This window comes from Aquila chrysaetos, chromosome 8 (assembly GCF_900496995.4).
Source record: "Aquila chrysaetos chrysaetos chromosome 8, bAquChr1.4, whole genome shotgun sequence".
Classification (NCBI taxonomy): Eukaryota; Metazoa; Chordata; class Aves; order Accipitriformes; family Accipitridae; genus Aquila; species Aquila chrysaetos.
The window spans coordinates 25271804-25297048 of record NC_044011.1 but is presented as its reverse complement, the minus strand read 5'-3'; the positions used below and the strand labels follow the sequence as shown (position 1 = coordinate 25297048).

General features: G+C 37.9%; 1 protein-coding gene across 8 annotated transcripts in view; it reads left to right on the top strand.

The window, feature by feature from the left end:
• LAMA2 (laminin subunit alpha 2) overlaps nt 1-25245 on the top strand; it is a 394697-nt gene that overhangs the window by 125179 nt on the left and 244273 nt on the right. For all 8 annotated transcript variants that reach the window (XM_030022177.1, XM_030022172.1, XM_030022175.1 and 5 more), the window contains exons 5-6: nt 22761-22940; nt 25104-25193. In XM_030022177.1, coding sequence (XP_029878037.1) covers nt 22761-22940; nt 25104-25193 — 270 coding nt within the window. The remainder of the gene's footprint in view (nt 1-22760; nt 22941-25103; nt 25194-25245) is intronic.

Sequence of the window (25245 nt, the reverse complement as noted above, 5' to 3'; positions counted from 1 at the left end):
CTTGTTTGAACTAGTATTTGTACTTTGAAACATGGGAATCTTCCCTCTTGCTTGCCGTTGTTTCAAAGCTGGACCCTCTGAAGACCTCAGGTGCACCAGTTGATCACTATAACATGTTAGGAAAATGTATATCTTTTCACAGAAAATTACATGTTTTACCTGACCTGTAGTTTGATAGGAAATAAAATAGGAGGTTACACTTAGAAAAAATATTCTTCAAACATACATAGGTTTAGAGTATTTTGTATAGGCTAGAAAAAAATATTTAGGTCAAAAATAATTGTTTTGTTGTTTCTTTAATATAAACTAATTCTCTGTGCAACCAGAGATTAAAAGTCAAATCCAGTGAAGACAGTGGGAGAAAGGTTTAATTAATCTGATAGGAAAGCACTTGCTTTTTCTAAGAAGTCAAGAATTAAAAAACCTCCTATTCTGGGAAACATTGAGTTTCTCTACAGTGAGGCTTTCTGAAAGTATAAAAACCAAGAAGAAGGATATGAATTTAATTCCCACCTTGTTAAATCTTAATTGGAATAGCCAATTGATTCCCTGGTCCATGTTAGTGTCACCACATAGAGGAGTTCTGACAGAAAGTTGTTTTTCAAAAATCATAATCATTATTGTTGTGCAGAAGGTATGTAAACAGGAGAAGAAATCCCTCCCTCTTTGTGGGCAGAATCTGTCTCAGAAGATGCTGCCTTGAAGAATATTTCTACAGTTGAGTAGAGTTTAGGTTACATAGAAGTTACAAATGCTGAGCATTATTTGTCGGTTTGGTGGGCATTTTTAATATGAAAAGAAGGGATTAAGAGAGCAGAAGCTGAAGTGGCTGTAGATCAGGAATACTTTTCCTTCAAAAGTGTCTGTCTGTGTTAAGTGTGTGGGTGTAGCCAATGGAAAAATCTCTTAGCAGGACACAGAGATAACACTGGTCTCTTTTTCAATCCCAGTTGCCCTTTGCCAGAATTATCAGGTGCAAGGTGTTCTCCTCAAGTTCTTGCTCAAGGTAGTATCGCTATCCAATTTCTACTCCCTGGTTATGTAGTCTGCACTTGCCCTTAACCTTGTTGTAGAGACTAGATGAACAGGCGAACAACATTGAAACCCTTCCTAGATGTTTTTGACTTCTACCCAAGACAGAGATAGGTTAGAGATCTGTCTTATACTGTCTGGCTCTTTATTCAGGAACACATTCAGCCTACCTTTTTTGTATTCAAGGAGGAAGTGAGTTGAAAATATTAACAATGTCAGTACTAATGTAGAGTTGGGGGGGAGGGTGGGAAAGATGAATTAGACATTCATTTATCCCAATCCTTAATGGAAGTTTTTAAATTTATAATTATTTTTTTTGTACCTCATACCTCCCGATCACCAAATACGCTTGTGCAATTGTGAGCTTTTTGGCTTTCCATCACATTGTTACTTGTTTTGTTCTATGTCATATTTCATGGAAGAATGAAACTGAGATGTTGATTAGCTGTATCAAGATGCTGTGAACATCACTCCCTGCTAATTGCTGCAATACTAATTTGGTATCATGAGAAGAAATTCATGAATGTATCTTTGCCACAAATTGTAAGTGATGAAGAAAGCCATGTATTTGTAATCATCCTAACGAGGCAATGGAGAGGTGAAATTTCAGGATTCAGTAAATATTTCCTTCTACTGAATCAGAGAAACAATCTCTGATCCTCCTGTGTTGAGATCCTTTTCATATGTTATTTTCAGTTGCTGAGAATGATCTACCTTGACATTTAAAGATCAAAAAATTGAAAGGTATTAGCCTGATATTTGAAGGAAAGTAATTTGATTCTAGAAATGAGAATGCCACCTAATTGCAGTATGCCAAGTGTACCAAATTGCCCAAGTGGTTGTCTAGACACTTCAGCTCAAACACAGCCCTGGGTGTTGCTTGTTTCTTTTCAGCAAGTGGCATTTGTGAAGCAATCAATGTGACTATCAGATAGTTGATATAACTATATTGATAATGAATATCAGACTTTTATTAAGGAGTAGTATTGTTGCACATTTGCTACTTACACATTTTTGAGTAGCACAGCCCAAATGCACCTTTTAAATGACTAATCAGTGCTAAAGCACTGGGTCATTTACTTCAACAATGTCAACCTACTTTCAGGATTACATTTACTATGTAGACTTAACCAAGTTAAAAAAAAAAGTTATACCCACAGAGGAATATGCAGTATTTTTGTAATATTGTTTTTTAATAAGTAAAGCAGTGCATGAAAATGGATTTAAAAATAACTTAGTTATTAGAGCTGTATTATATATCCAACACTTTTTCAGCTCATGCTTTTTCCTCATTCTGATGTGTTTTGCACTTTTCATACAGTTGATGAATCCATATTCCAAATACTTTCCCATCCTTACCTCAGACCCCTCTGGAGTTCTTGCATTCCTGACATCCTTTGGCAATCAGTTCCATATATCTGGTACCTGTTTTACAAAGAATCACCTCCTTTTGTTTCATTTTACTTGGCTACCACTGGTTTCATTTGATGAACCACAATTCTTGTACTGGAAGTTTTGGTGAGCAGTCAATCTGTAACCACTTTCCTCATGTCATTTATCATTTTATAGATTTCCATCATATTTTTACTGCAGTCATCTATTTTCCAGGCTGAAGAGTCCTACCCTATTCTGTTGGGTTTTTTATACAGAAGATACTCATTCATTTCATCATCTTCTTGACCTTCTCTGAACTTTTTCCAGTATCTATATGCTCATTTTAAGATGAGGTGACAGTGCTATTCAATGTGTGGGTGAACCATGGATTTATAGTGGTCTAATTACGTTTTCTACTTGTCATTCCCTAAAAGTTTGCTTCCAACTTGCTATTTTGGATTGCTGCTGAGCACTGTTGCTCATTGAAGTCTAATGTTTTCTCTAGGAAAAAATAATAACGGTATCACTTAAAAATATGAATAGCTTACCCCTAAGTTCTGTACCACTTCTGCCTTACTGGCTTCCTTTGCAACTTCAGGTGTTAAAATTCCCACTTAGTTTCTTTCTCTTACTGATCTTTTAATCCTTTTTCACCTCTTAATGATGTCTACCTACCAGATTGTATGTACTTCGTCTCTAATTTTTTTGTTTAAGATAATTTTTGCTTCAAATTTACTTCTTCACCTTGTATAATTCTTAGAGGCTCACTTTTCTCACCTATCCTACATGCCAAAGCAGTGAATGAAGTGCAGATATTTGAATAGAGGGACAGATAGGAGTATTTTGTGCTGGCTAAACCATTTGAATGGACTGTGTCATACCTCACATGCCTGTATAAATATCATTAGTGTGATTCTACTGCCAGAGTGATGCCAGGTATTAAATTGAACTTCTATATGTCTCCTCTATTTCTTCTGAAAGCATATGGTGCTCATGTAGTATTTGTGCAGGCCTTTACGAGAGTTTAAGACTTCTGTACCATGAAAGCTTAACCATGTTCTGTCTAAGAATTCAGCACAGAGAAAGGTCTTGTCTTTACAGTGGGAGGGGTAGTACTAACAGATCATCTTAGCAAATTTCCTGAGGGGGAATTTCAGACATTGATTCCTGAGCAAGAGAGAATACTAGGCAGTAGATTCAATTGGTGCGGCCTCACCTTGAATACTGTGCAGTTCTGGGCCCCACAATTTAAGAAGGATGTGAAGGTCCTTGAATGTGTCCAGAGGAGGGCAACAAAGCTGGTGAAAGGGCTGGAAGGAATGTCCTATGAGGAGTGGCTGAGGTCTCTGGGTTTGTCTAGTTTGGAGAAAAGAGGCTGAGGGGTGACTTCATTGTTCTCTACAGCTTCCTGAGGAGGGGAAGTGGAAAGGGAGGTGCTGATCTCTTCTCCATGGGATCCGCTGATAGGACACAGGGGAATAGCTCAAAGCTGGGCCAGGGAAGGTTCCAATTAGACATTAGGAAGCATTTCTTTACCGAGAGGGTGGTCAAACACTGGAACAGGCTTCCTAGAGAGGTGGTCGATGCCCCAGGCCTGTCAGTGTTTAAGAGGCATTTGGACAATGCCCTTAATAACATGCTTTAACTTTTGGCCAGCCCTGAATTGGTCAGGCAGTTGGATTAGATGATCGTTGTAGGTCCCTTCCAACTGAAAAATAGTCTATTCTAGTCTAATTCAGCTTCCTCATTTCTTTCTTTTTTTTTTTTAAACCATATCTAGTGTTGAATGAATAGTACTTGGCAATATTTCCAGAAAGATATTAACACTAATACACCATGCTTTGAAGGATTTCTGAGATGACTGAGTGTTTATCAGTAAACTGCATAGCATTATTTCCATGTTCTCAAAGGTAAAAATTAAAGACCAAAAGATTTTGGCAAGAGCTGTCTGTGTGAACAACGGAGCCTAGGGTTCTCTGAGTCCCCATGCTAGCCTTTAACAAGAAAATTCTTCCTGCCTACAGTATGGCCGTAGCCAGCAGTAAGGCTGAAGCACAGGGAGGGGAGTTATGGTGGGAATTAAGTAACCTGTCTCCTTCTCCTTCCTTTTCTGCAAATGAGTTTTCCTGTCACCGTTACAGTGATGAGAATGATACTGCAATGACGGTGATACTTCAGTGCTGCTCCTTCAAACGTTTAACCTCTTACATTGCTACCATCACAGAAGGAGTAAGTGTGAGGTCAAAAAACCAAAATATTGTTTCTGTGGTAATAAAGGCTAGTCTGTATGAGCACATTCATTAGTCTTTATTTTCTTCAGTCAAGTGGAAGTCCAAAGTGTGTACTAAACATGTAAAGAAGAAAAATAAACAGAAACAAGTTCCTTGATAGTATTGTTTTGTTATTTTGTTCACTTGCCATACTACTTGAATGCTAGTACTCTGCCCCTTTTTAAAAATGTCTCTGTGCTACATGTCTCAGCTCACTTTGAACCTCCCCTACCTCCCAGTAATCTGCTGTTTGCTGAGCTAGCCTCAGACCAGTGATGCCAGGAACATTGAACTTGGCTATTTCCCAATGTTTTCTTGCTAGTTTTCTCCCCTTCATGCCATAGTGCTCGTCCTGTTCACTGTAGTCTCATTGGTTCACAGAGAAGAAAGGGAAGAAAAAGAGACTTACAAATAGACTCTTAAGTCTATTCTCCCCATAGCCAGATTTAATCCTTTTTCACTAGAAGTCTGAGACTGTCAATACTAAGAGGACAGGGTCAGAATTTTTGAAAGTACTCAAAAATGAAATGTGTTCAGTTGCAGACTGAAAATTTTGTGATGAGAGTTTGTGGATTGCAGTATTGATACTGTCTTTACAGCTCCTGTTTTTAGATAGATCCTCTCAGCTCCTCACATGCAGTCAGTATCTTGTCTTTATTGTGAAATCATTTTCTAGAGTCTGAACTGTCAGTTCCCCTTGAGTAACAATGATAAGTTTCTTTTCAATAGCATAAGATGTAGAAAAGGCATCTGTACAGTAAAAAGTAATGCCAATAATATCTCTCTCCATGCCTTCAGCTGCAATTACCCTAGGCATTTCTCAAGAGTATGCCATATTTCCATATATTTGATGTGTATCTCTGTGCATTTCCTTAGAGTATTTGTGGTTATGGCATATGTTGTCTTGTACCAGTGTTTTGTTGATATATTGTCATTGCAAAATATGGATTATACAAAAAACTAGGTAACAATCTATTCTTAATGGATGAAACCGTTCAGAAATTTAAGCTGGTTCTACTTCCAGCATCACAGTTTAGACAAAGACATTACACAGAGACTAATGAATGCAGTCTGAGTCAGAAATTCCAAAATAGGGTTCTGTGAACAACTTTTTTCAGCTTGCTCTCTGATCAGGGAGAATAACAATTTTAAATTATTCTGATTTTTTTTCAAAACAGTGAAGGGGAAATTTTTATTTTGACTGACATGAGTTGTTCAATGTGATGTAAAATTAAAATATTTTATTTGGTCATTTTAATTTTTTTTAAAAATGCAAAGACAATGAAAACAAATTTCACAAAACTGTGAATGGAGCACATGTGCCAGTCTTCTGCCTAGAAAGCAAAAGAAAGCTTCAGCTGGTAGAGATATTATCAGATGCAGTCCTTGCATCCAAGAACAAGTCCTGCTTCCCGGCTTTTTAGCATACTCTTAGTCAGGCTATCTAGCCAGGTGGCATAGCTTCGTTTTGTAAAAAATAATGAATCAGCTTTTCTCTGGACTGAAATCCAACTGTCCCATCAGCTTAGGATCATTCTAATCTTCTTGCTTTTCTGTCATATGCACAGTTAGTACTTTGTAGTGATTAGTAATGGGGACAGCCAACAGGATCGTTAGATAAATGGTGCCTCTTACTAAAGATCTTTCCACTGAAGTCAATAACCTTTGGATCAGGTCTTCTGTGAAGACTGTTTATCTCATTTAATTCAGCGTTCCACCACTTCAGTGGTTAAACAGTCACTGCTTAACACTCTGGATTACATCATACTTTGTTCTCCGTATTGGTCTTGGTTTATATTTTGTTTGCTTCCCCTCCCGCTCCCACCTTCTGGTTATAGCAGCTTCAGGAAGTCTTATGCTCAAACCATGGTTTTGGATATCATCTTTTTGTGTATGATTGGTCTCTGTGAAATGACTGTGATAACTTCTACTTAGGAGTCTCCTTCTTTGAGTCTTTTGAAAGCATACCTTAGCCTAAGAAGTTACTCGTGTCTACCAAGAAGGGATAGAATATTGATTTTCTTCAAGAATTTTGGTGCATAAACTTGCAGCTGGTCCAAAATTTCCAGTTAGAACAACCATGAAAGAAACAGTTTACAAAAAGAAATAGAACAGATTTGAGGTTTGGACAAAGATCTAGGTCTAGTTAATTTTGTTGCTTTTTGGTTTTTGGCTTTTTTTTTGTTTGACTTAGTAAAACTAAACTTGAGTAGCTAATCTGAGGAAAAAAAAAGGACATTTAACAAATGACTGCCAAATAAATGGTTAGATATTGTATATATTCCACGTACACAATGCTATATTGCCTCACTAATATAAAATTATTAACATTTCCTGGCTTCCTAATAGACATTCATAGACATATAAAAGGAAAAAAAACCTAAAAATAAGCATTTGACGTATGTGCTCAATATCACAGGAGAATTTTTAAAACATCTAGAATTTAATTGAAGGCAACTTTAAACAATTTTATTATGCATGATGAGAATAGTCTTCACAATAAATTATTCAAATCTTGTACAACTAATCTTGCAAGTCAGTAATTTTATAATTGCATTATAGCAATATTCGCTGTTAATTTTTGCCTGAGAAAAGGAAAACTTGCAGTAATATTTTTAAGTTGATAGTTCATACTGAACTTGAGTTTCTGATGTTTAATATTATAGAAAAAAAGAGTGGATATAAATTGTATAATGTACTTCTAAATCATGCACCAAAGAGGAAACAACTGTGGAAAACTACGTATAAGTAGTATAGCAGTCTCCCATTATTGTAAAAACAAGAGGAAGGATATTTACTGGTACATCTGTGTGGGCTAAGTTGGAATGAAGGTTTCTTTTGTGTAGTTAGTCAGACAGTCCCCTTTTCTATCTTGGCATGTCTTCTGTCCCTGAGCAGAAACTCATGTTGTAATTTCTACCATTTCTGGAAAAAAAGAAAAGCTGATTAATCATATGAATCATAAGACTTAAAAAGTCAAAAGGTTGCAATATACAAAGTAAGTACTATACAGAGCAGTCTTTCGGTTTGAAATTGAAGAGTCAAATTGATTATATGATCTCCCTTTTTTCTTTAAGCATCCATCTTTTATTGATCACAATGCTTACTGAAAAGAGATGAGTGTTGCGTATCTTTATATAGATCTATGGTAGTTTTTCCAAATCATAATAGGAGGACTCATGCCTGTAAATGTAATTTATAACTCAACATACTCTTTTAGTGTTGTGAAGGGAAATGGTACACTTAAGTCTTGGTATTTACTTCTCATGACCCAAACCTGTCTTCTTGTTGGGTCTGGTAGCTGATTTTTTGGACAGTAGTAGATTTCATTCTGGCAGTGCAACAAGAACACTGAGTACTTGGTAACTTGGTGAGTTTTTTTCTCTTCTGCTTGATTAGGGGAACTGAAGATCCCCAGTGGATCATTGTTTTGGGGGTGGGGGAACAGATACTTGAAGACCTTACCCACACAACTGAAATACCTAATAGAAAATTTTGCTTAAATGAAATACTACTTGTAAACACTTTCCACTAAGAGGTAAAACCACAAACATTTATTTACTTTCGCTATCTATCATCTACTGCATTTTGTGTAAGGTTATTGTTCTGAGTTGAGAAAATTATAACACAACTTTCTAAGGGGTTTTTTTTTGGGTGTTTGGTTTTTTTTTGTTTTTTTTTTGTTTTTTTTTTTTTTGAGTAGTTTTTAACAGTCATGGATAATTACTGGGAGAAAGAATAGCTTAATTCTTGTTTTTAATGAGCCTGGTGGACAAAGGCATAGAAGGACTTACAGACTTGGCAGGGATGATGAGCAGCTGAGAGATGCAGAGATGAGAGAGGAAAAAGCAGTAAAGGTTACAAGGTAATTCAAAACCGGCGGCTGGGAGAAATCTAGTGAGTGCCTAGTTCAAGATGAATCATTCTTTAATGTTTAAATAATAAAACTCTGTATTGTCAAAAAATGAATAATTTTTTTAAAGGTAGAATTTGTTAAAATCCAGGTGGGCTACATGGAGGAGTAATTTTGATCCATAAAATCTCACTGAAGCAGGGACATACAAATAGGTCAGCCTGAGGCCAAACGTAGTTCTGCTTTCATGTCAGTGCAAAGGAATTTTATGTAAAAGAAAATCGAAACCAAACAGCATAGTTTACCTGGAGTTTTCAGTTTAAATGGTAAGTGTCACAGAAAATCAATAGAAGGAAAGTTAGTCAATGAGACATTGTAATACCAGTGGAGAAATTCTTTGACTGAGGTCTAGACTCTAGAACACATGAATGAAGAAAGCATAGAGCCAAGTTGTGTAAGTAAACAAATTGTATCAGCAAATAGCACTGTGTTTGAGAAAATTGATATTTCATGCCTAAGTAAGGGTAGAAAAAGTTAGGACTGCTGTACTACTTAATCAAGGTGGTAAAACTAACTAAGGAGGCTGTGAAGGCAAAAATGAAGGCAAAAATAGACAGCAGAGTGAAAAAGTAAATTACAGTTAGGTTCCCATAGGCTGTCTAACTGTCATGATGGAGTAGAGGCTGATTTTTGAGTGCCCTTAAATGTTCTTCCAAGAAGCAGTCTAATTGGAGAACTTAGAATAAGGGAAGCAACTCAATGTTGTGAGAAGAGTGCAAGACAGGCTAGCTCAAAATACTGTTATTTAAAGACTTTTCTGTAAAGTGGCAATAATATTCTCACTATTTGATGTGCTCCTAAGAAAATTTGGAAAGACAATCAAAAAGCTAAAGCGATCTCTAAAGGTGGAAATGTATTTTTATATGTTTTCTTCTTAAATATGTAGAAGCTTATGCATGCTACTTATAAAAAAGAATAAATTTTGAAGTATCCAAAAAGGTAGCAGGATAAAATACCTGAATCTGTAATAGACATTAGAAACCAAAAGACATCACATAAAAACATCTTGTCCCAGCAAGGGAAGTAGGAATTTTGCATATTAACATAAAATCACAGTAAGGCAAAAGAAAGAGCAAGAACCAAAATACTGCCCTTCCATACAAAGAACATGACCACACTGAACGCCTAAGAAACTTTGAGAAGCTTTTTCAAGCACATCAGAATGATAAAGCTGATAGGCAATGGAGATATAATAGGAGTGCCAAGGTTGGTGAGTCCATAGCAGGTGAATTCTGTGGCTTGAGCTCCCTACGGAGGGACAGAAAGAAGTAGCTACAGTAGAGCTTTTCTTTGTTTCGGAAGTTGGAGGAACTTTTTAAAGAACAGTTTAAAAGCCCTGGCAAACTTGCTCCCCGGCTTCTGTTGCTGAGCACGATGTCGTATGTTATGGAATATCCCTTTGGTCAGTTGGGGTCAGCTGTCCCAGCTGTGCACCCTCCAAACTCCTTGTGCACCCCCAGCCGACTCGCTGCGGGGGGCAGCGTGAGAAGCAGAAAAGGCCTTGATGCTGTGCAAGCGCTGCTCAGCAGTAGCTAAAACATCCCTGTGTTATCAACACTGTTATCACCACAGATCCAAAACACAGCCCCACACAAGATACTATGAAGAAAATTAACTCTATCTCAGCCAAAACCAGTACACTACTTTACTATACATGTCATATTATTTTATATCATATACCATAAATGAAATGTGAAAACCCCAAACAGTTGAGAGTTTGACAAAACCCTGCCAAATTTAGTTTTTGTAGCCAAGTAAGCACTACTATTTTTATAACTTTACAATTAATGATAGGAGCAAAGAACAAAAACATTGTTTTCATCCACATAATTCTTTAATCTCCTGTGTTTTACAGAAGATTTATGATACCATTCCTGGGCTGTTCAGTCTGTGCTACTTAGAAATGGATTTTTTTCCCCTGACTTTTCTTATATTAGCCCCTGTAAATTATCTCCAAGTCTGAAAAGATAAGGTTCAGAGTGGAAGAGGGATCAAAGTTTCTTGTATTCTGCAGCTGAGTGTCCTATTTATTTGTTCTTTTTAAACATTATAAATGGTTTTAAAGGCACTGAATGCTTACCATTCAAAGGGATCCCATCTGGTTTTCAAAAGCATTCATCAGTGTGTGTTCCAAATGATATGACACAAGTTTTGCTAGAACTTAGACTCCAACACTGTACAGTAATTGTAATGGGCTTTTCCACATATGGGTCTGCAATGCAAAAAAACTCAAAAGTTTTGTTGAAATTTCCCCAGTTCAAAACTCTTCAGAGTTGTAGTTCAAAACAAGAATGCTGCAGTAATGTAAAGCATATTACTGCAGTTTATTTAATGATAACATTCAGGAGCAGATGTACTCGTTTACACATTCTCCCTCTTTTACATCAGCAGTTGTGTTTGGCAGCCCTTTGCAACTGCTTGCAGCTGGACAAGTTCCTGTGCATTTTCTTTCTATGGGTCACCAGTCTGCTCTGGCAGTAATTTGTCTGTAATTCCACAGTGTGCTCCACAGTGCATCTCATTCAGGAAAAAATCTGGTGGAAAGTGCCATGAGTTTTTAGGACAAACATGTTACAAATAAGGGAAATCATAATATCTTGGTAGGAGAGAGGTGGTGAGTGTTTTGGTTTTTTTTTTTAATATTGTTTGGTTTGGCATAGAAGCCCTTTAGTTAAATCTGAGGATCAGAATGCTTTTTATTATAATCTGCAAGAAAACATAACTTTTCTGTTTTAGTCATTCATTTGGAATTACTTGTCCCATTCAGGATCATTGTCCAAAAAGAAACATACTACTTTCAGAAGTAGTAATAAAAAATATCCTCTTAAGATAATGTGCTATCTCACTTCAGTGCTTTTTTGAAAAACAGCATAATTTAGATTTTTATGTTGCGCTTTTTGAGTACTTGTAAAGAATGTGTTTGACAGACCACTGCATTTCATCCTTTAAGCAGATAGGCAGTAGTGTTTAACTCAGTAATGCCAGCATGTTTCACCTCTGCTTGATCAGAACCCAGACTAACATAATTTTCAGAATTACCTTGCACCTAGAGTTGCCATTGACATCAGCGATTGAGTTCATGTGGCTTCTTTTCTTATTCTAATCTGCTTGCTTAAGGGCCACTAGGTTAGGCAGCAGCTGTATGACACTGACAAAACGTAAACCAGAATGACAGTGGTCGTACACATTTTCAGACATCAGAGGTCAGACCACTGTTGTGTACAGTGAAATTTAAAACAACTATCATTTGACAATTTAAAATCACAATTCACCTGTGGTATTATGTGTTAGAACCTATAGCACATTGCCAATCTACCTGCTTGTAGATAACTCTTAAAAATACTGGTTCAGTGTGTTTCATCTTTGAGAATGTTCCTGTAAAAGCCAAGCCTTTAACTTTTTCTCCAGCTATCTTGTTAGTTATTACTAAGCATAAAATACCTTTCACTGTGTTAAGAGATGGAGTCTCACTTGCAAGTACACTTTGAAGAGCCACTAGAACACAAACGACCATTGTTACGTTAAAGTGCAGTATTCCAGGCCTTGCATCTTGTCTGAATCCCTTATGGACTGTGGTATGCATAACTGTTGCTGAAACTACAGTATGGTGTAGTGTTTCCACTTAGTTAAGACAGTTACAAAAAAAAAAAATAAAAACTTGAAATGACAAATATACTTTCAAGATAATAAAATTCCTTATTATTCTGTGATTTATAAATAACTCTTGCTCTGACAATGAGTGGTCTGTTTAAAAGTATGCAAGATGATGTCTTTGGCAAATTGTTTCTTGTCCAAAAATGAAAAGCATGAGAATTACAGGAACCATAGAAAAGCAGTGCCTAGAATAAGCAATTTAAGTTTCAAGTGAAATTGGAAAGAGGAAAATGACAAAAGCAAGTTAATCAGAACTGAAGAGATGAAGCCTTATTTAGCTTAAGCTGTAGGGTATAGTTGTCAATGACACAATAGTATTTGCTAAACAGTTCGTTAAGCTGACATTTGCCTGTATTCTTAGGGGGAATGAGTTAGTTGAGATAGAGTTTGACATGCATAGCCCTTGACATTTTAATGCAAGTTTAAGCACTGCATTTCAAGCAGCTCTTGTACTCATTAGCAAGGCGCAGAAGGGAGTTGTGCTTTCACTTACTAAACCATTAATTTATTAAGATAGCGAGATATTTATTAGAAATATAGCAAACCTTGCCAAATACACTTTCTTATATACAATTATCATAAATATGTATTTATGCTGAAAAATTGGATGCTGAGTTCTGGCATATGCTTCCATCTACTAATCTAGTTTTGAAACCAAGTCTAACAATAGATTAGGGCTTGCACTAAGAAAACTCAGAGAAGTTTTGTCTTTAGGGATTAAATGTAAGATGCCAAGAGATTAATTAATCAACAGTAATTTTACATCTACTGCAAATGAGCTATTTGCAACAGATAATTAAAGCTGGTGTTGGGTAGGAGAATTATGAGACCTACTGAATCACCTGTGGAAAAATTGATGTTCAGTATTGTCCATCTTCGTATTGATGTGCTTGCATAACTTGAGAATGTAAATCGTGGAGTAAAATGATTTCTCATTAAATCATTTTAAGACTGACATATCTGTCTTCTCCACTGCTGATTATCAAGTAGCAAGTCTTTTGTGCAGGACAGAAGCTTTCCTCTCCTTTATGCTGCTGTCTGATATTAAATTTTAGTGAGAAATTGACCTTTCTTGACAATATTTTAGGTTCAGGCCACTGCCTTACACAGAGAGTCAGGCTTAAAGCCCACAGTCTTGATATGATGTCCAAAATAAACTACTGAGTACTTGAACAAAGTGAGTTCTTTACCACTACTAGCCAAAAATTATTGTAGAGTGATGTTCCTGCTCCATCCTTGTGACATATGACACTAAGTAACCTTCACTTTTTATAAAAGAATTAAGTCTTCCAGTTTATCTAACATGTAGTATATAGATATGCATCAGTGACAAGCATACTGGTTAGCAATGCTGTTTTCCTGAAAGGAAAGTTTTAACGTAAAAACTCCACGCCACATAGCCAAACAGCTGGGTTTTTTATATCCTACAAACAGCTTGAGATCGCACTCAAATTGCTTGGCAAAGTAACTAACTTCAAATACCAAAGCTCTAAGCAGAAAAATACACCACTTGGATTCATACAAGGATATTTTAAATTTGAATGAGAACATTGTGCATACTTGAAATTCTTAAAATCTTTGTTGAAGTGTGTTAATTTTAAGTAGCTTAGCAGTTGATAATATACTTTCATGCAGAGCAGCAGCATTTTTACTGTTGCATTAAGTAAAACAACAGAGACAGCTAACATGCTGCATGTTTGCACATCAGTTCATGCAGAAACATTCACAGGAGGAGGGGTGGAAAGAGTGGTTTTGTGCTCAAGAATGGTGGTAAGGCACAGTCTGGGCACAGTCCCCAGCACCGACTGGAGCCACTACCCCAGTACAGCAGAGCCCTCAACTCAGGCTGAGTTCGAGAGGGGGGATGCAGCTTTTCACCTCTGAGGCTGCAAGAACTGTCTGGGACTTTGCTGAAGGTGAGGCAGAAAGAGATGATGTCCTTGCCTGCAGAATGTTTGCTGTGGTTGGGGATTTGGTCACCAAGTAAAGAACTGCAGGAGGATGTTAGCAGACTGCACAATGTCAGAGGTGATAGGAAAGACGTTAACTGACTTTTCTCTGGGACTCTGCAGCCTGAAGCCACAACTGTACCAAAATATAGGCAGGCAGAGTCTGTGCCTGTTGGTTAAGAAATGGCAACTCCCATGATGGTGAAGACTGCAAACTGGTGACTTCCTACAGAAGGAGGAAGGCTCCTTCTCTACCTGCAGATGGGCAGCTACATGATAGTTCAGTGCCTGGTAGCAGATAATGGGCTGGGAGCTCTGTTAAATGAGACATGAGCCAGCTGTGCCTAAATCATCCCCAGGAGCATCAGAAGGAAACAGTGAGTGACAGTAGCGGTGTAAACCAAGTTGAACATAAGCCAGCAATGTGCCCTTGCAGCAAAGAAAGCCAACAGTATCCTGGGCTACATTAGTTAGAGTGTCACCAGCAGGTTGAGGGAGGTGATCCTTCCCATGTGCTCAGCAGTGATGAGAGCACACCTGGAGAGCTGTGTCCAGTTCCAGGCTCCTCAGTACAAGAGAGATGTGGACATGTTGGAGCAAATCCAGGAAATGGCTGGGAAGATGATTAAGGACTTGGAGCACCTGTCCTACAGGTAGAGGCTGAGAGGGTTGGGATTGCTTAGCCTTGAGAAGAGAAGTCTCAGGGAGATTTTATCAATGTGTACAAAAATGTGGTGGGGTGCGAGGTGATACTTTTCTCTGTTATGACAACCCATTACAAGTACAGTCTAAATAAGTCCATGTTCATCAGTATATGAGACTTGTCTAATACCAAAAATGGTAGAAAGTTTCTTAGGCTACATCTGTGACTTCTCAGTGGCAGAAACCCAATGAAACGTGTTGTGAAATTCTGGTCATATGGCTGGATGGTCTGATGGTCATCTGGCTGGAGCACATTGCAAGTCCTCTTGGGTGTCTTTGTTACAGAAGCTAGGATTGGATGCATCCAAGAATTGCCCCAGTATCTGCAAAAGTATCCATACCCAGCAGCTGAGAAAGGTTACTTGGCTAATTAATACCCACCCTTAAAGGGTGTTGGAAGGAAGTGACACAATAGGCATGTCAGAAACAAGAAGTCGTTTAGGAATGACTGAGTGACTAGTGGAAGAGAGGCAGTGTCGATTTAAGAATAACATAAAATAAAATAAGAAAGTCAGCAGAAATAAAATGGTGTGTGAGATCTCTATGAAATGAAATGCAGCACCAAAATTGGGACAGCATAGGTTTAATGTGATATCAGCAACTGCCCAAACAGAAGTGTGGAAGTGAGTGGGTCTTGCCAAGGGAAGGCTGAGAATATAACAACAGCCTTCTGTAACCCTTTGGCAGACTGTGTAGGTGTCAGAATAGAACGTAGTGCAAAAGAGTATTTCTTAAACACCTGAATGTTCTTGGTGCAGCTAGTGAAGGAACCCATGATTTAGTCCAAAACCGCACAGAACCTAGTCAGGAGTATTAACTGTTGAACAATTGTTATGTAAAAATAACCAGAAAATACTCAAAATGCAACATCCCAGAGGAATAAAATCTGCCAAAGTACAATTTAAAAATAGAAAAGATGATCAAACAGCTAAAAAAATTTCAGACAGCCTAGAGTTCATTTAAAGATAGCATGACACATGCATGCTACATTTAAGAATGGTTCCAAAAATCCTACAACATGTTTAAACCATAAACTAAGGAAAGATAATAGATACTAAAAGTAAACTAGCATTGTTTATTGATGGAATTCATGTCTTTTCCTCCAAGTGAGGAAAAGAGGTAGGAAAATAAGCTCCAGCAAATGAAATGTTAAACCGCAATAAAGATGTGAAAAAGATTCAGAGTGACTGAGTATGAAGTTGAAATAAACCTTTTTTCAAACACATCAGATTCAAGAAGTCTGCCAGAAAATTGGTGGGCTGAGAGATGATCAAAGACCATTCAAGAAAGATAAGGTCATTGCTGAAAAACTAAATTAATGATTTGAATCAGTTTTTGCTATAGAGACTGTCAGGAGGGTTTCTGCACTGGAAACATTATTTACAGGAGAGGAGCTGGAGAAGCAGTGACAAACTAGGTTGTTAACTGAAGAGGTGCAGGAATAATTGATAAATTGGCTAGTGAAAAGGAACTCAAGGCTAAAATAGGTAAATTGCAACAGTTATTATTTAACCCCTCACTTAAAAATATTCTCAGTAACTGGGGAGTGTGGGGTGTCAAATGAAATACCAGTTTTTTAGAAACATTCTTTAGGAATCCAAGGAAATTACAGATCTGGAAGCCTGATACCTGTGCCAAGCTAATTAGTAGTAAAAATGTACTGCAGAATAGAGCTGGTAGAAAGACATATTTCTTTGTTCCAATTTAAGAACTAGGAAGTATAAGTGAATTTATTAGGAGGCAGGTTTAAAACAAGCACAAGAAGGATCTTTTTCCTTACAACATGTAAATGAGGTGAGAAAATCCTTATTACGTGATGGGTGTAGATTTTAAAAGGTGACTTGGATTTAAGGTGAGACCGAGTAAGTTTGTGGAAATCCTTTGAGGCTTACCAAATCTATAAAAACTACCTACAGCTCAGGAAATCCCTGAGGAAGTATTATGTATGCTTGCCTTCATCGTATTGTTAACATGCTGTTTTGGCTACTGTATGAGGCAGGCTACTATCCTAGATAGGTCTTTTGGTTCTGACATGGTCCAGACATTCTAATGCACTGAGATGTCCTTTGTATATCTTTAGTAGTGTCTATGTTGTTCAACATACTTGTGGGAAATCTGTAAAATCAGAAAACTCTGTAATAGCAGCATTTGTTGGTAATGCAAAATTTAAGATAATTTGTTCTATTAGCAGCTTATGATACTAAATGAAAAATACTATATGAAAATTAATGTTGCTAAAAGCAAAGTAATACATGTAAGAAAAAAAAGAATTATGCATGAATGCTGATGGACTAGTGTTGGACTTAATTCTCTTCAGAGCAGAGAACTTGTAGCATTCTCAACAGTTCTCTGAAAAAAAGTTGATTTAACATCATACTGAAGTTCAAAAATGAAAAGGTGTTGACAACTCACAATTTGCTCAAATGAAAAACTAGAACACTGTCACTGAAATAATTTATGACCTGAGTTCCAGGTTTAGAAGGAAAAAAACCCAACCAACCCACCAGAACCAGGTGGTTTTATTCTTTTTAAAAGGAACAAATTTCCTCCCATTAGGACAAGCGTCTGTAGTGATGAAAAACATAATGGTGGGAAAAGGGAGTAGGCTAATAATAGCAAAAAGGGCAGTTGTTAGACATTAAACACTATGACTCAGATTCACTCTGTAGCTCTGGAAGCATTTAGACTGTTCAGTCAGAGGAATTGATGATATTGTATCAGAGGGATCACTCTCTAAATGTGCTGTTTCTTGTATTCCTTCCTGATCATTTCCTACTGGGCTCTATTGGAGACAGGACATTGAATTAGGTAGATCTCTGGTGTTACAAAATGGCTTTTCTGTTTTCCATTTAACTAGGGTATGCATTTTTTCAATACCTGTTAGAAGTTTTGGTTCCAAACCAAATACAGAAGATAGATAACTTGGTAACTAAACTAACTTGAATATGTACTACTGGGTCCAATCCTGCTTACCATCTTCATTTACAGTTTGGATGATGGGGCAGAGTGTACCCTCAGCAAGTTTGCTGATGGCACCAAACTGGGAGGAGTGGCTGATAATGCTATAGGATCATGCTGCCATCCAGCGGGACTCTACAGACTGAAGAAATGGGCTGGCAGGAACCTCATGAAGTTCAACAAGAAGAAGTGCAAAATCCTGCACCTGCAAAGGAACAACCCCATGCACCAGCATATGCTGGGGGCCACCCAGCTGGAAAGCAGCTTGGCAGAAAATGATTCAATGGTCCTGGTGGACACCAAGTTGAACAGGAGCCAGCAATGTGCCCCTGTGGCAAAGGTTAATGGTACCCTGGGCAGCTTTAGACAAAGTATTGCCATCAGGTCAAGGGAGGGGATCCTTCCCCTCTATTCAGCACTGATGAGGCCATACTTGGAGTGCTGGGTCCAGTTCTGGGCTCTTCAGTACAAGACAGACATGGACATACTGGAGAGAACCCAGTGATGCCACAAAAGTGATGAAGGGACTGGAGCATCTTTTCTATGCAGAAAGGCTGAGAGAGCTGAGACTGGTCAGCCTGGAGAAGAGGAAGCTCAGGAGGGGATCTCATCAATATGTATAAACTCCTGAAAGGAGGGTGCAAATAAGATTGAGCTAGGCTCTTTTCAGTGGTGCCTAGTGACAGGACAAGATGCAATGGGAACAAACTGAAGCACAGGAGCTTTCCATCAGGAAACATTTTTTCACAGGTTGCCCAGGGAGGTTGTGGAGTCTCCATCCTTGAAGATACTCAAAAGCTGTCTGGACATGGTCCAGGGCAACTGGCTCTAGGTGGCCCTGCTTGAGCAGGGGAGTTGGATCAGATGACCTCTGGAGGTCTCTTCCAACCTCAACCTTTCTGTGATTCTGTGATAAAACCTTTTTGAACATACAGCTGCTAATGCAGCTACTAGAAAAGGTCATCATACCCTTTTGCTTGAATAGTTCTGACTATTGAACTGGTTGACAAATCAGATACCATTCAAAATTATTTTACAAAATGAGAATTTGGTTTTCTTAGTGGTAACATTTAGATGTTTTGTAAGGGAATGCTTATTTTCCCCAAAGATCCCATTTGTTGGAATATAATCCTGGAAAAATTCCTTGTTAAGGAAAAATTTTCTAGGGTTGAAATCTACACAGCTTTTGTTTAGAATCCAAAATGGTGATTACCCCAATCTTGGAATTGGTAAATAAAAGTTGTCCATAAAACCTGAGCAAAATTTGAGATTGTTCCCTCATGGGAACTTGGATTATCCAAACTGTAGCAGCCCAATGGGTGGATTAAAGTATTAATATTTTACTGGTGGACTCAGCTTTGGATCTGAGCTCTGCTGTAGAACTCAGTGTGGCTCATACTGCAGTACGCATACAGCTAGTGCAGGACATCAGTGCCTTAGTTGCCTGTGTGAAGATGGGCCTAGTCTTTGCAGGACTCAGAGCTATATATGAAGTACTATGATGATCTTGGATGGCATAATGGTAGACAGATATTGAGGACTGTATTCACTGGATCAGATTTCAAATCTGATTCAAAAATATTTGGAGGGTAGGGCCCATGTTTGTGTCTGGACTGAAAACGTGCTGTCATGTGAACAGTGTCTTACAAGTAGGTGCAAGATTGTGGAGGAAGATGAAAAGAAAAAGTGTACTCTGGAAAAACACAGTGATGTCTCATTGTGAGAGTCATATTGAAAATATTCTAAGTCTGATTTCTACTTAAACTTCTTTAAAAAAAAGTTATTTAAAATTCTTACTGTTTATTCCTGATTAATGACAGATGTTCCCAAAGAACTCTCAGTTTCTCCCTTATTTTCTTTTCAAGGAATAGGAACAATTTACTTGGATGCTCTTCAAGTTGATTCTAAATGTTTCTAGGGAGAAATGAATGATTTCATCACAGATGTTGAGAGGAGAGAAATAATTTAGAGTAATTAAATTTGCCTGTGTAAAATTTTCCCTTCAGATTCATTTTGATAAAAATACCTAGTGTTAATTTCCTAATCTCAGTGTCATTTTGGTATATGTTTGAACAGGTACCACTTTTCACACAGGACATAGCTGCATTTCAGTAATTATGAGAAATTATTTGTTTGTTGTTTTAAAATGAAATTGTGAAACATTTAAACACAAGCAGGAGAGACAATATGAATGGAAGTCATCATATCTACTGGTTTAGCCTTGCCAAAGAGATATGCTGCTGGCAGATAGATCCATGAAACCTTTTAAAAAGGGGGTCTTCTGAAAAGGATGCCTCTTGTTGTATTTTGTTAACTTACATTTTAATTCTGTAAAACTACCACTCCAAGGTGGTGGGGTTTTTTCCCATTGGTGTCTTAAGACTAAATTTGTTGGTTTTTTTAAAAAATATAAATCAAAAGATATGACTGCTATTTGTCAGCTTGTCATTTAGGGTCAAGCTGTGTCTGTGATTCATACTTCTAACTCTCTGTGGGCACTTGCTTATTCTGATACATGGGCTTTTACCTGCATCTTTCTCCCCTCACCCCCAAAAGCTTAATTTTTTTGTCTTTTTGATGACATAGACTGCCATGCTGCTTATAGCCATGGTGCTGTTGCTGTTTCAGGGTGAGCTGGGGGATGTTTTCAGCACTACTTTAGATATATTTCTGCTTTATCTCTGGAATACCAAGGTTCAGTCTTTAGTATTCTACTGCTTTAAACCATAACCCATCCATGTTTGATGCCTGTAAGAAAGAAATTTCTTGGATCCTGTTTAAAGGAAGGAGGTGACGACTTGAGAAAATGCTCAAATTTATTTCCTTGCTCACAGGTAAATATTATACAAAGAAGTCTTTAGGTGTGTGTTCTTCCTAAAATCTTGATTCTTTTGGAAAGGTCTATCAATTTCCATTGGACCTATTGCCACCATCTCCAGGCTTCTTTTGAAGTTTACTCTCCACACATGTTTTCCTCTCTCTTTTCACCAGGGACTTGAGCAGTTTGCTCTCTCTGGTCATGTGGTTTTGTCCTGCTTGTAGCCAGATGTTTCTCATTCAGGAGCTCCTCCTTGCTTCCTCTGGGGTTTTTCTTATAATCTTTTGTTTGTACCCTGTCTTTTTCATAGCATTTGATTCTGTTCGTTTCCAGCCAGCTGTCTCCTTTAATTTAATTACTTGTAGTCAGGAGCAAAATTGAGTCTGAGATTGAAGTGAGAGTGTTGTTATGATCTCAGGAGGACGTAGCAATATCATCTGTTCCTGGAGATAACATGGCAGAAGCCTAGAGGTGCTGATTCATACTTAGGCAAGATATGACTGATAGTTGCTCCTGGCAGAGTGGCTCCCAGTGATTTTGTGTACCTGTGGATACAGTGGAGCAGGATGCTGGATGTGATGAGGTTTAGGGTTTCCCTGTTGGTAGTGAAAATAAGTAAGTTAATAGTATCACATAGCCAGCGCAAGACAGCAGTTGTTCAATAAGCCTTATAACCAGCACCTGCAAAAACACTAGGAAAGGAAGACCTACTGCTTTGCTGGGAGCAGTAGATTTGCGGTCTCTTTCCTCAGTGTGAGGCAGCCACTGCTGAGTGAGTGCCAGCTGGCATTCCAAGTGCAGCTGTTTGCCTAAAACAGTGGTAATATGATCATGTTAGATGATAGAAAATGGCTGCATGGCCAGACCTCTCAATCAGAGCACTGAGGTAAGGTGCACAACATGTTCATTGCAAAGAATAAATAATTCTCTTATTCGTTCTAATCTTCTGCACATTTAGCTTAGCATCTGAACATTCTTTCAGTGTACCAGCCTGTAATAAAAATGCCCCAATTAAAATTTAACACTTCAGAATACAGGAAAATTAATGGTTTCTTTCCTCCCTCCCCCTAGGTGCTCATTAACAATATTTTGCTATACCTGACATTCTTCTTGTAGGCCTTTTCCAAGAACAATTGTGTAGCAACCCATCTGGTTTATTTTGTTGATTCACACCTAATGTATGCCGTGATCAGCTAAAAAGACAGGAGGGGAAGAAGATTCCTTATTTTTGTTGCATTGCCCTTGATGCTGCAATTGGGGTCAGAGTTTCTTTATGAAACAGCCACAGAGCACACTTACCTAGAAGATTTCTAGACTTTAGGGCAGGCAGAGAAAGGGGGGCAATCTTTACAGAAACCACAGTGTAAGCAGAGATTGGTAGCGTCTTTGGAAAAACAAATGCTGAACAGAGTTCTCAGAAGTGATAAAGACTTTCCTGAGGGACCAGGTGAAAACAGTTGCAACCCAGGAGAATGCTTCAACTTACTGAGAACAAGATTCAAAGGAAATGATGTATTGTGTAAAGAGACAGTGAGAGAGGGGAGATGATTATGAATGCTTATTTTGTCTCATCTAGCTGTCGTAGTTTTCAGTATTTCAAAAGTTACCTTGTCTTGGCTTTAGAAAACACGTAGTTCAAAAGTCTTTTGATGATGACTGCTCTAAGAGGTACACACTGACCCCTGTTGAATTCTGAGTCCCATTCCAAGTATCCATTCCTTTAAGTGAAAATTTCTGAGCCCTTTGGTTGTTTGTTAACTTGCAAATACCTATCTTAGACTAGAGGAAGAGAAATGAGTTGCCTGTGGCATGGACCCTATTGTAGGGTCTTGGTACACATATGCAGTTTGTGCTACAGTCTTTGTGTAGCTGATGACTTCCCTTTGCTCAAAACGTTTTTACTATAAAGCCTCTCCATAACTGGGGTCTGTGGGTACATGGAGTATTTTGGGGGGAAATCTGCTTTCTAAAGAAACAAGGTATTTTACATTTACAAAGGCATTCACACAGTGCCTGTAATATTTGTTGGCATAATCATGGCAACATTGTTGTCATCTAATTCCTTATTGCTTTAATAATTCTCTCTTCAGATTCACACTTCTCTAATTAATGGGCGGCCTAGTGCTGATGATCCTTCACGCGTATTAATAGAATTCACCTCTGCTCGCTTTATTCGCCTGAGATTTCAGAGGATACGGACACTAAATGCTGATTTAATGATGTTCGCACACAAAGATCCAAATGAAATTGATCCCATTGTTACGAGGAGGGTAAGTTCTGGCAAGACAGTAGAAATATATGTGTAGAAGTTCTCTTACACTTGTAAATGCTGTACCTGCCTTTGTTTGCCATAGGAAATTTTGGGAGATGATGACTACCTGTTGTTATCTGCCAAAATCCTGGTGTAGGGAATTCCCTCTTCACAGTATTTTGTTAACTTCTCTATAGCAGAAGTAACAATTTTATCTTTTCTGCTTAATGGTGTTATACATAGCATGCTTATTTACATAAGCACACAGCTCCTTTGGCTACAAACACTTGGATGCAGGTAATTGGCAAGTGGTTGCTGTTAGATAATGTCCTCTTGCCTCTTCTGCTGCTCAGTCCTCTGCTCCTTGAACATTCCTTGAACACTTACTTTGAGTAGAATTTCTACTAGTGGTACTATAAGTAGTAGTAGGGCCTGAATGGAACACTTTTAGCATTATTATATGATTGTTGCTAACAGTAAAAATTTTACATTGTGCTTTAGCTTAAAATAATGGATGCAGCACTCAAACTCATACCATACCCTGGTCTTGTCCACTGTTCCTTGTGTGTGCACACTCCTATCTCTTCTTTGTGCAATCTGTACTTTCTTCCCATGCCACATCTCCCTGTTTTCCTGCTGCTCAAATGTTGTGTGTTATTCTATTTTTCCTCTGATTTCTCTACTAAGCATTCTTAAAAGTTGTTTTGGGGGATGTATACCTTTCCACATTTTTTCTTTCTGCTGACTTCCTCTTTCTTTTGGTCATCTTATTTTTCTTTTGGAAAGTTTAGGGTACCACTATAGTAAGTCCTGTTATGAAGGGGGAGTATTGTTATTCTTGGCTTTAGTTAATATCATTTATCATTTGTGGATAAGTGCAAAGAAAATTTGGTTCTTCTGTTCCCCATTTCTGTTTTCCATTTCTTCCTCTGAATCCACAGAATGCTGGCTATTTCTGAAAGTTTGGAATATGCCATCCTGTTTTGTATTACAAACCCAGAAACCCTTCCAGTTGAGTGCAGTTATTGCAGCTTCACTAATCATGGAAAATGTATGTTTACATTAGAGTGTACATTTAATAATCTGATTCTAGGTGAACAGAAACACAAAACTGAATTCGCACTTTAAAAATCACTGTATCCTCATGAAAACCTAGTGCAGGATGATCCACAGATTTCTCAAACCAACAAAGAACAATAGCTTCTCTACGGCATCTCTCCATGAGGCTGTCCTCAAAGGAACAAGGAGCAACTGAAACTTGCCATCCTTGTCTGGCTTTCCCTATAGAAAACATTAGACAAGCCACTATTCCACAAAACAGTGTAGCCACAAATGATACATTTTCTGTGTGGTAGAAGGTTAACTGAGTTATATGAGTTCCTGTTTTGTTTGATGTATTTATTAATGATCTGAAAAAGAGGTTGAACACAGAAACAGCAGAATTTGCAAATAGCATATTTGTTTTGATTAGCCAATTATTAGGACATTACAGGACCGTCGCCAAAACAGATGAAAATGGACAAGATGGCATGTGAGATTCACTTTTCACAGATGTCATAATACATGGTTATAAGTATCTTCCCATCCTTCTTTCTGGTTAGGTCTATTAATCCCCACCAAAGAAAAATTAGAAATGGCCAAATGGCAGAGCAACAGGTCAAAAATTATTTACATCCCAGTCATGAAGACTGTTCCATAGTCATTCAAAAAGCCGATAGTGAAAAACAGTTCTTCTTTCTACAGTCCAGTGAATGCCCAAGTAAGATCCAACTGAGGTGAACAAAGATTTTTCTTAGTTTTTCTTCTAGACTTTCTCTTCTCTCCATCATCATGCCTTTTTCATGTTTCCTGAAGGGAAAAAGTTCTGTAGCATTTGGCTTTTCACTATCCAGTATGCATATAGCCTTTTCCTATTCCTGTGCTTGGTGTATGCTGTGTATAAATTGACATGGCTCTTGTGACTTCAAACAAATGGAACTGTGCCAACGTATACCTGTTCTTTCAGTAAGCTTGAATCTGTTGATCAAGATGCAGCTTGGATTATACTCTCTGCTATATTTGTAATAGATCAAAAAAGAAGTAAAACAGGACCTGACAGTTTTGTCACCAGAAATGAATTCTGCAGTTTGGCACCTGCATTTTACAATCCACTTAGCAATTCAATTTCTGTTTTGTCTTACAGTATTACTATTCTATAAAAGATATCTCTGTTGGAGGCATGTGTATATGTTCAGGCCATGCAAAGGCTTGTCCACTGGATCCAGCGACCAATGTATGTATTTTTCTTTTTTTTTTTGTTTTTAATGTGCCTTATTCGTAGGATG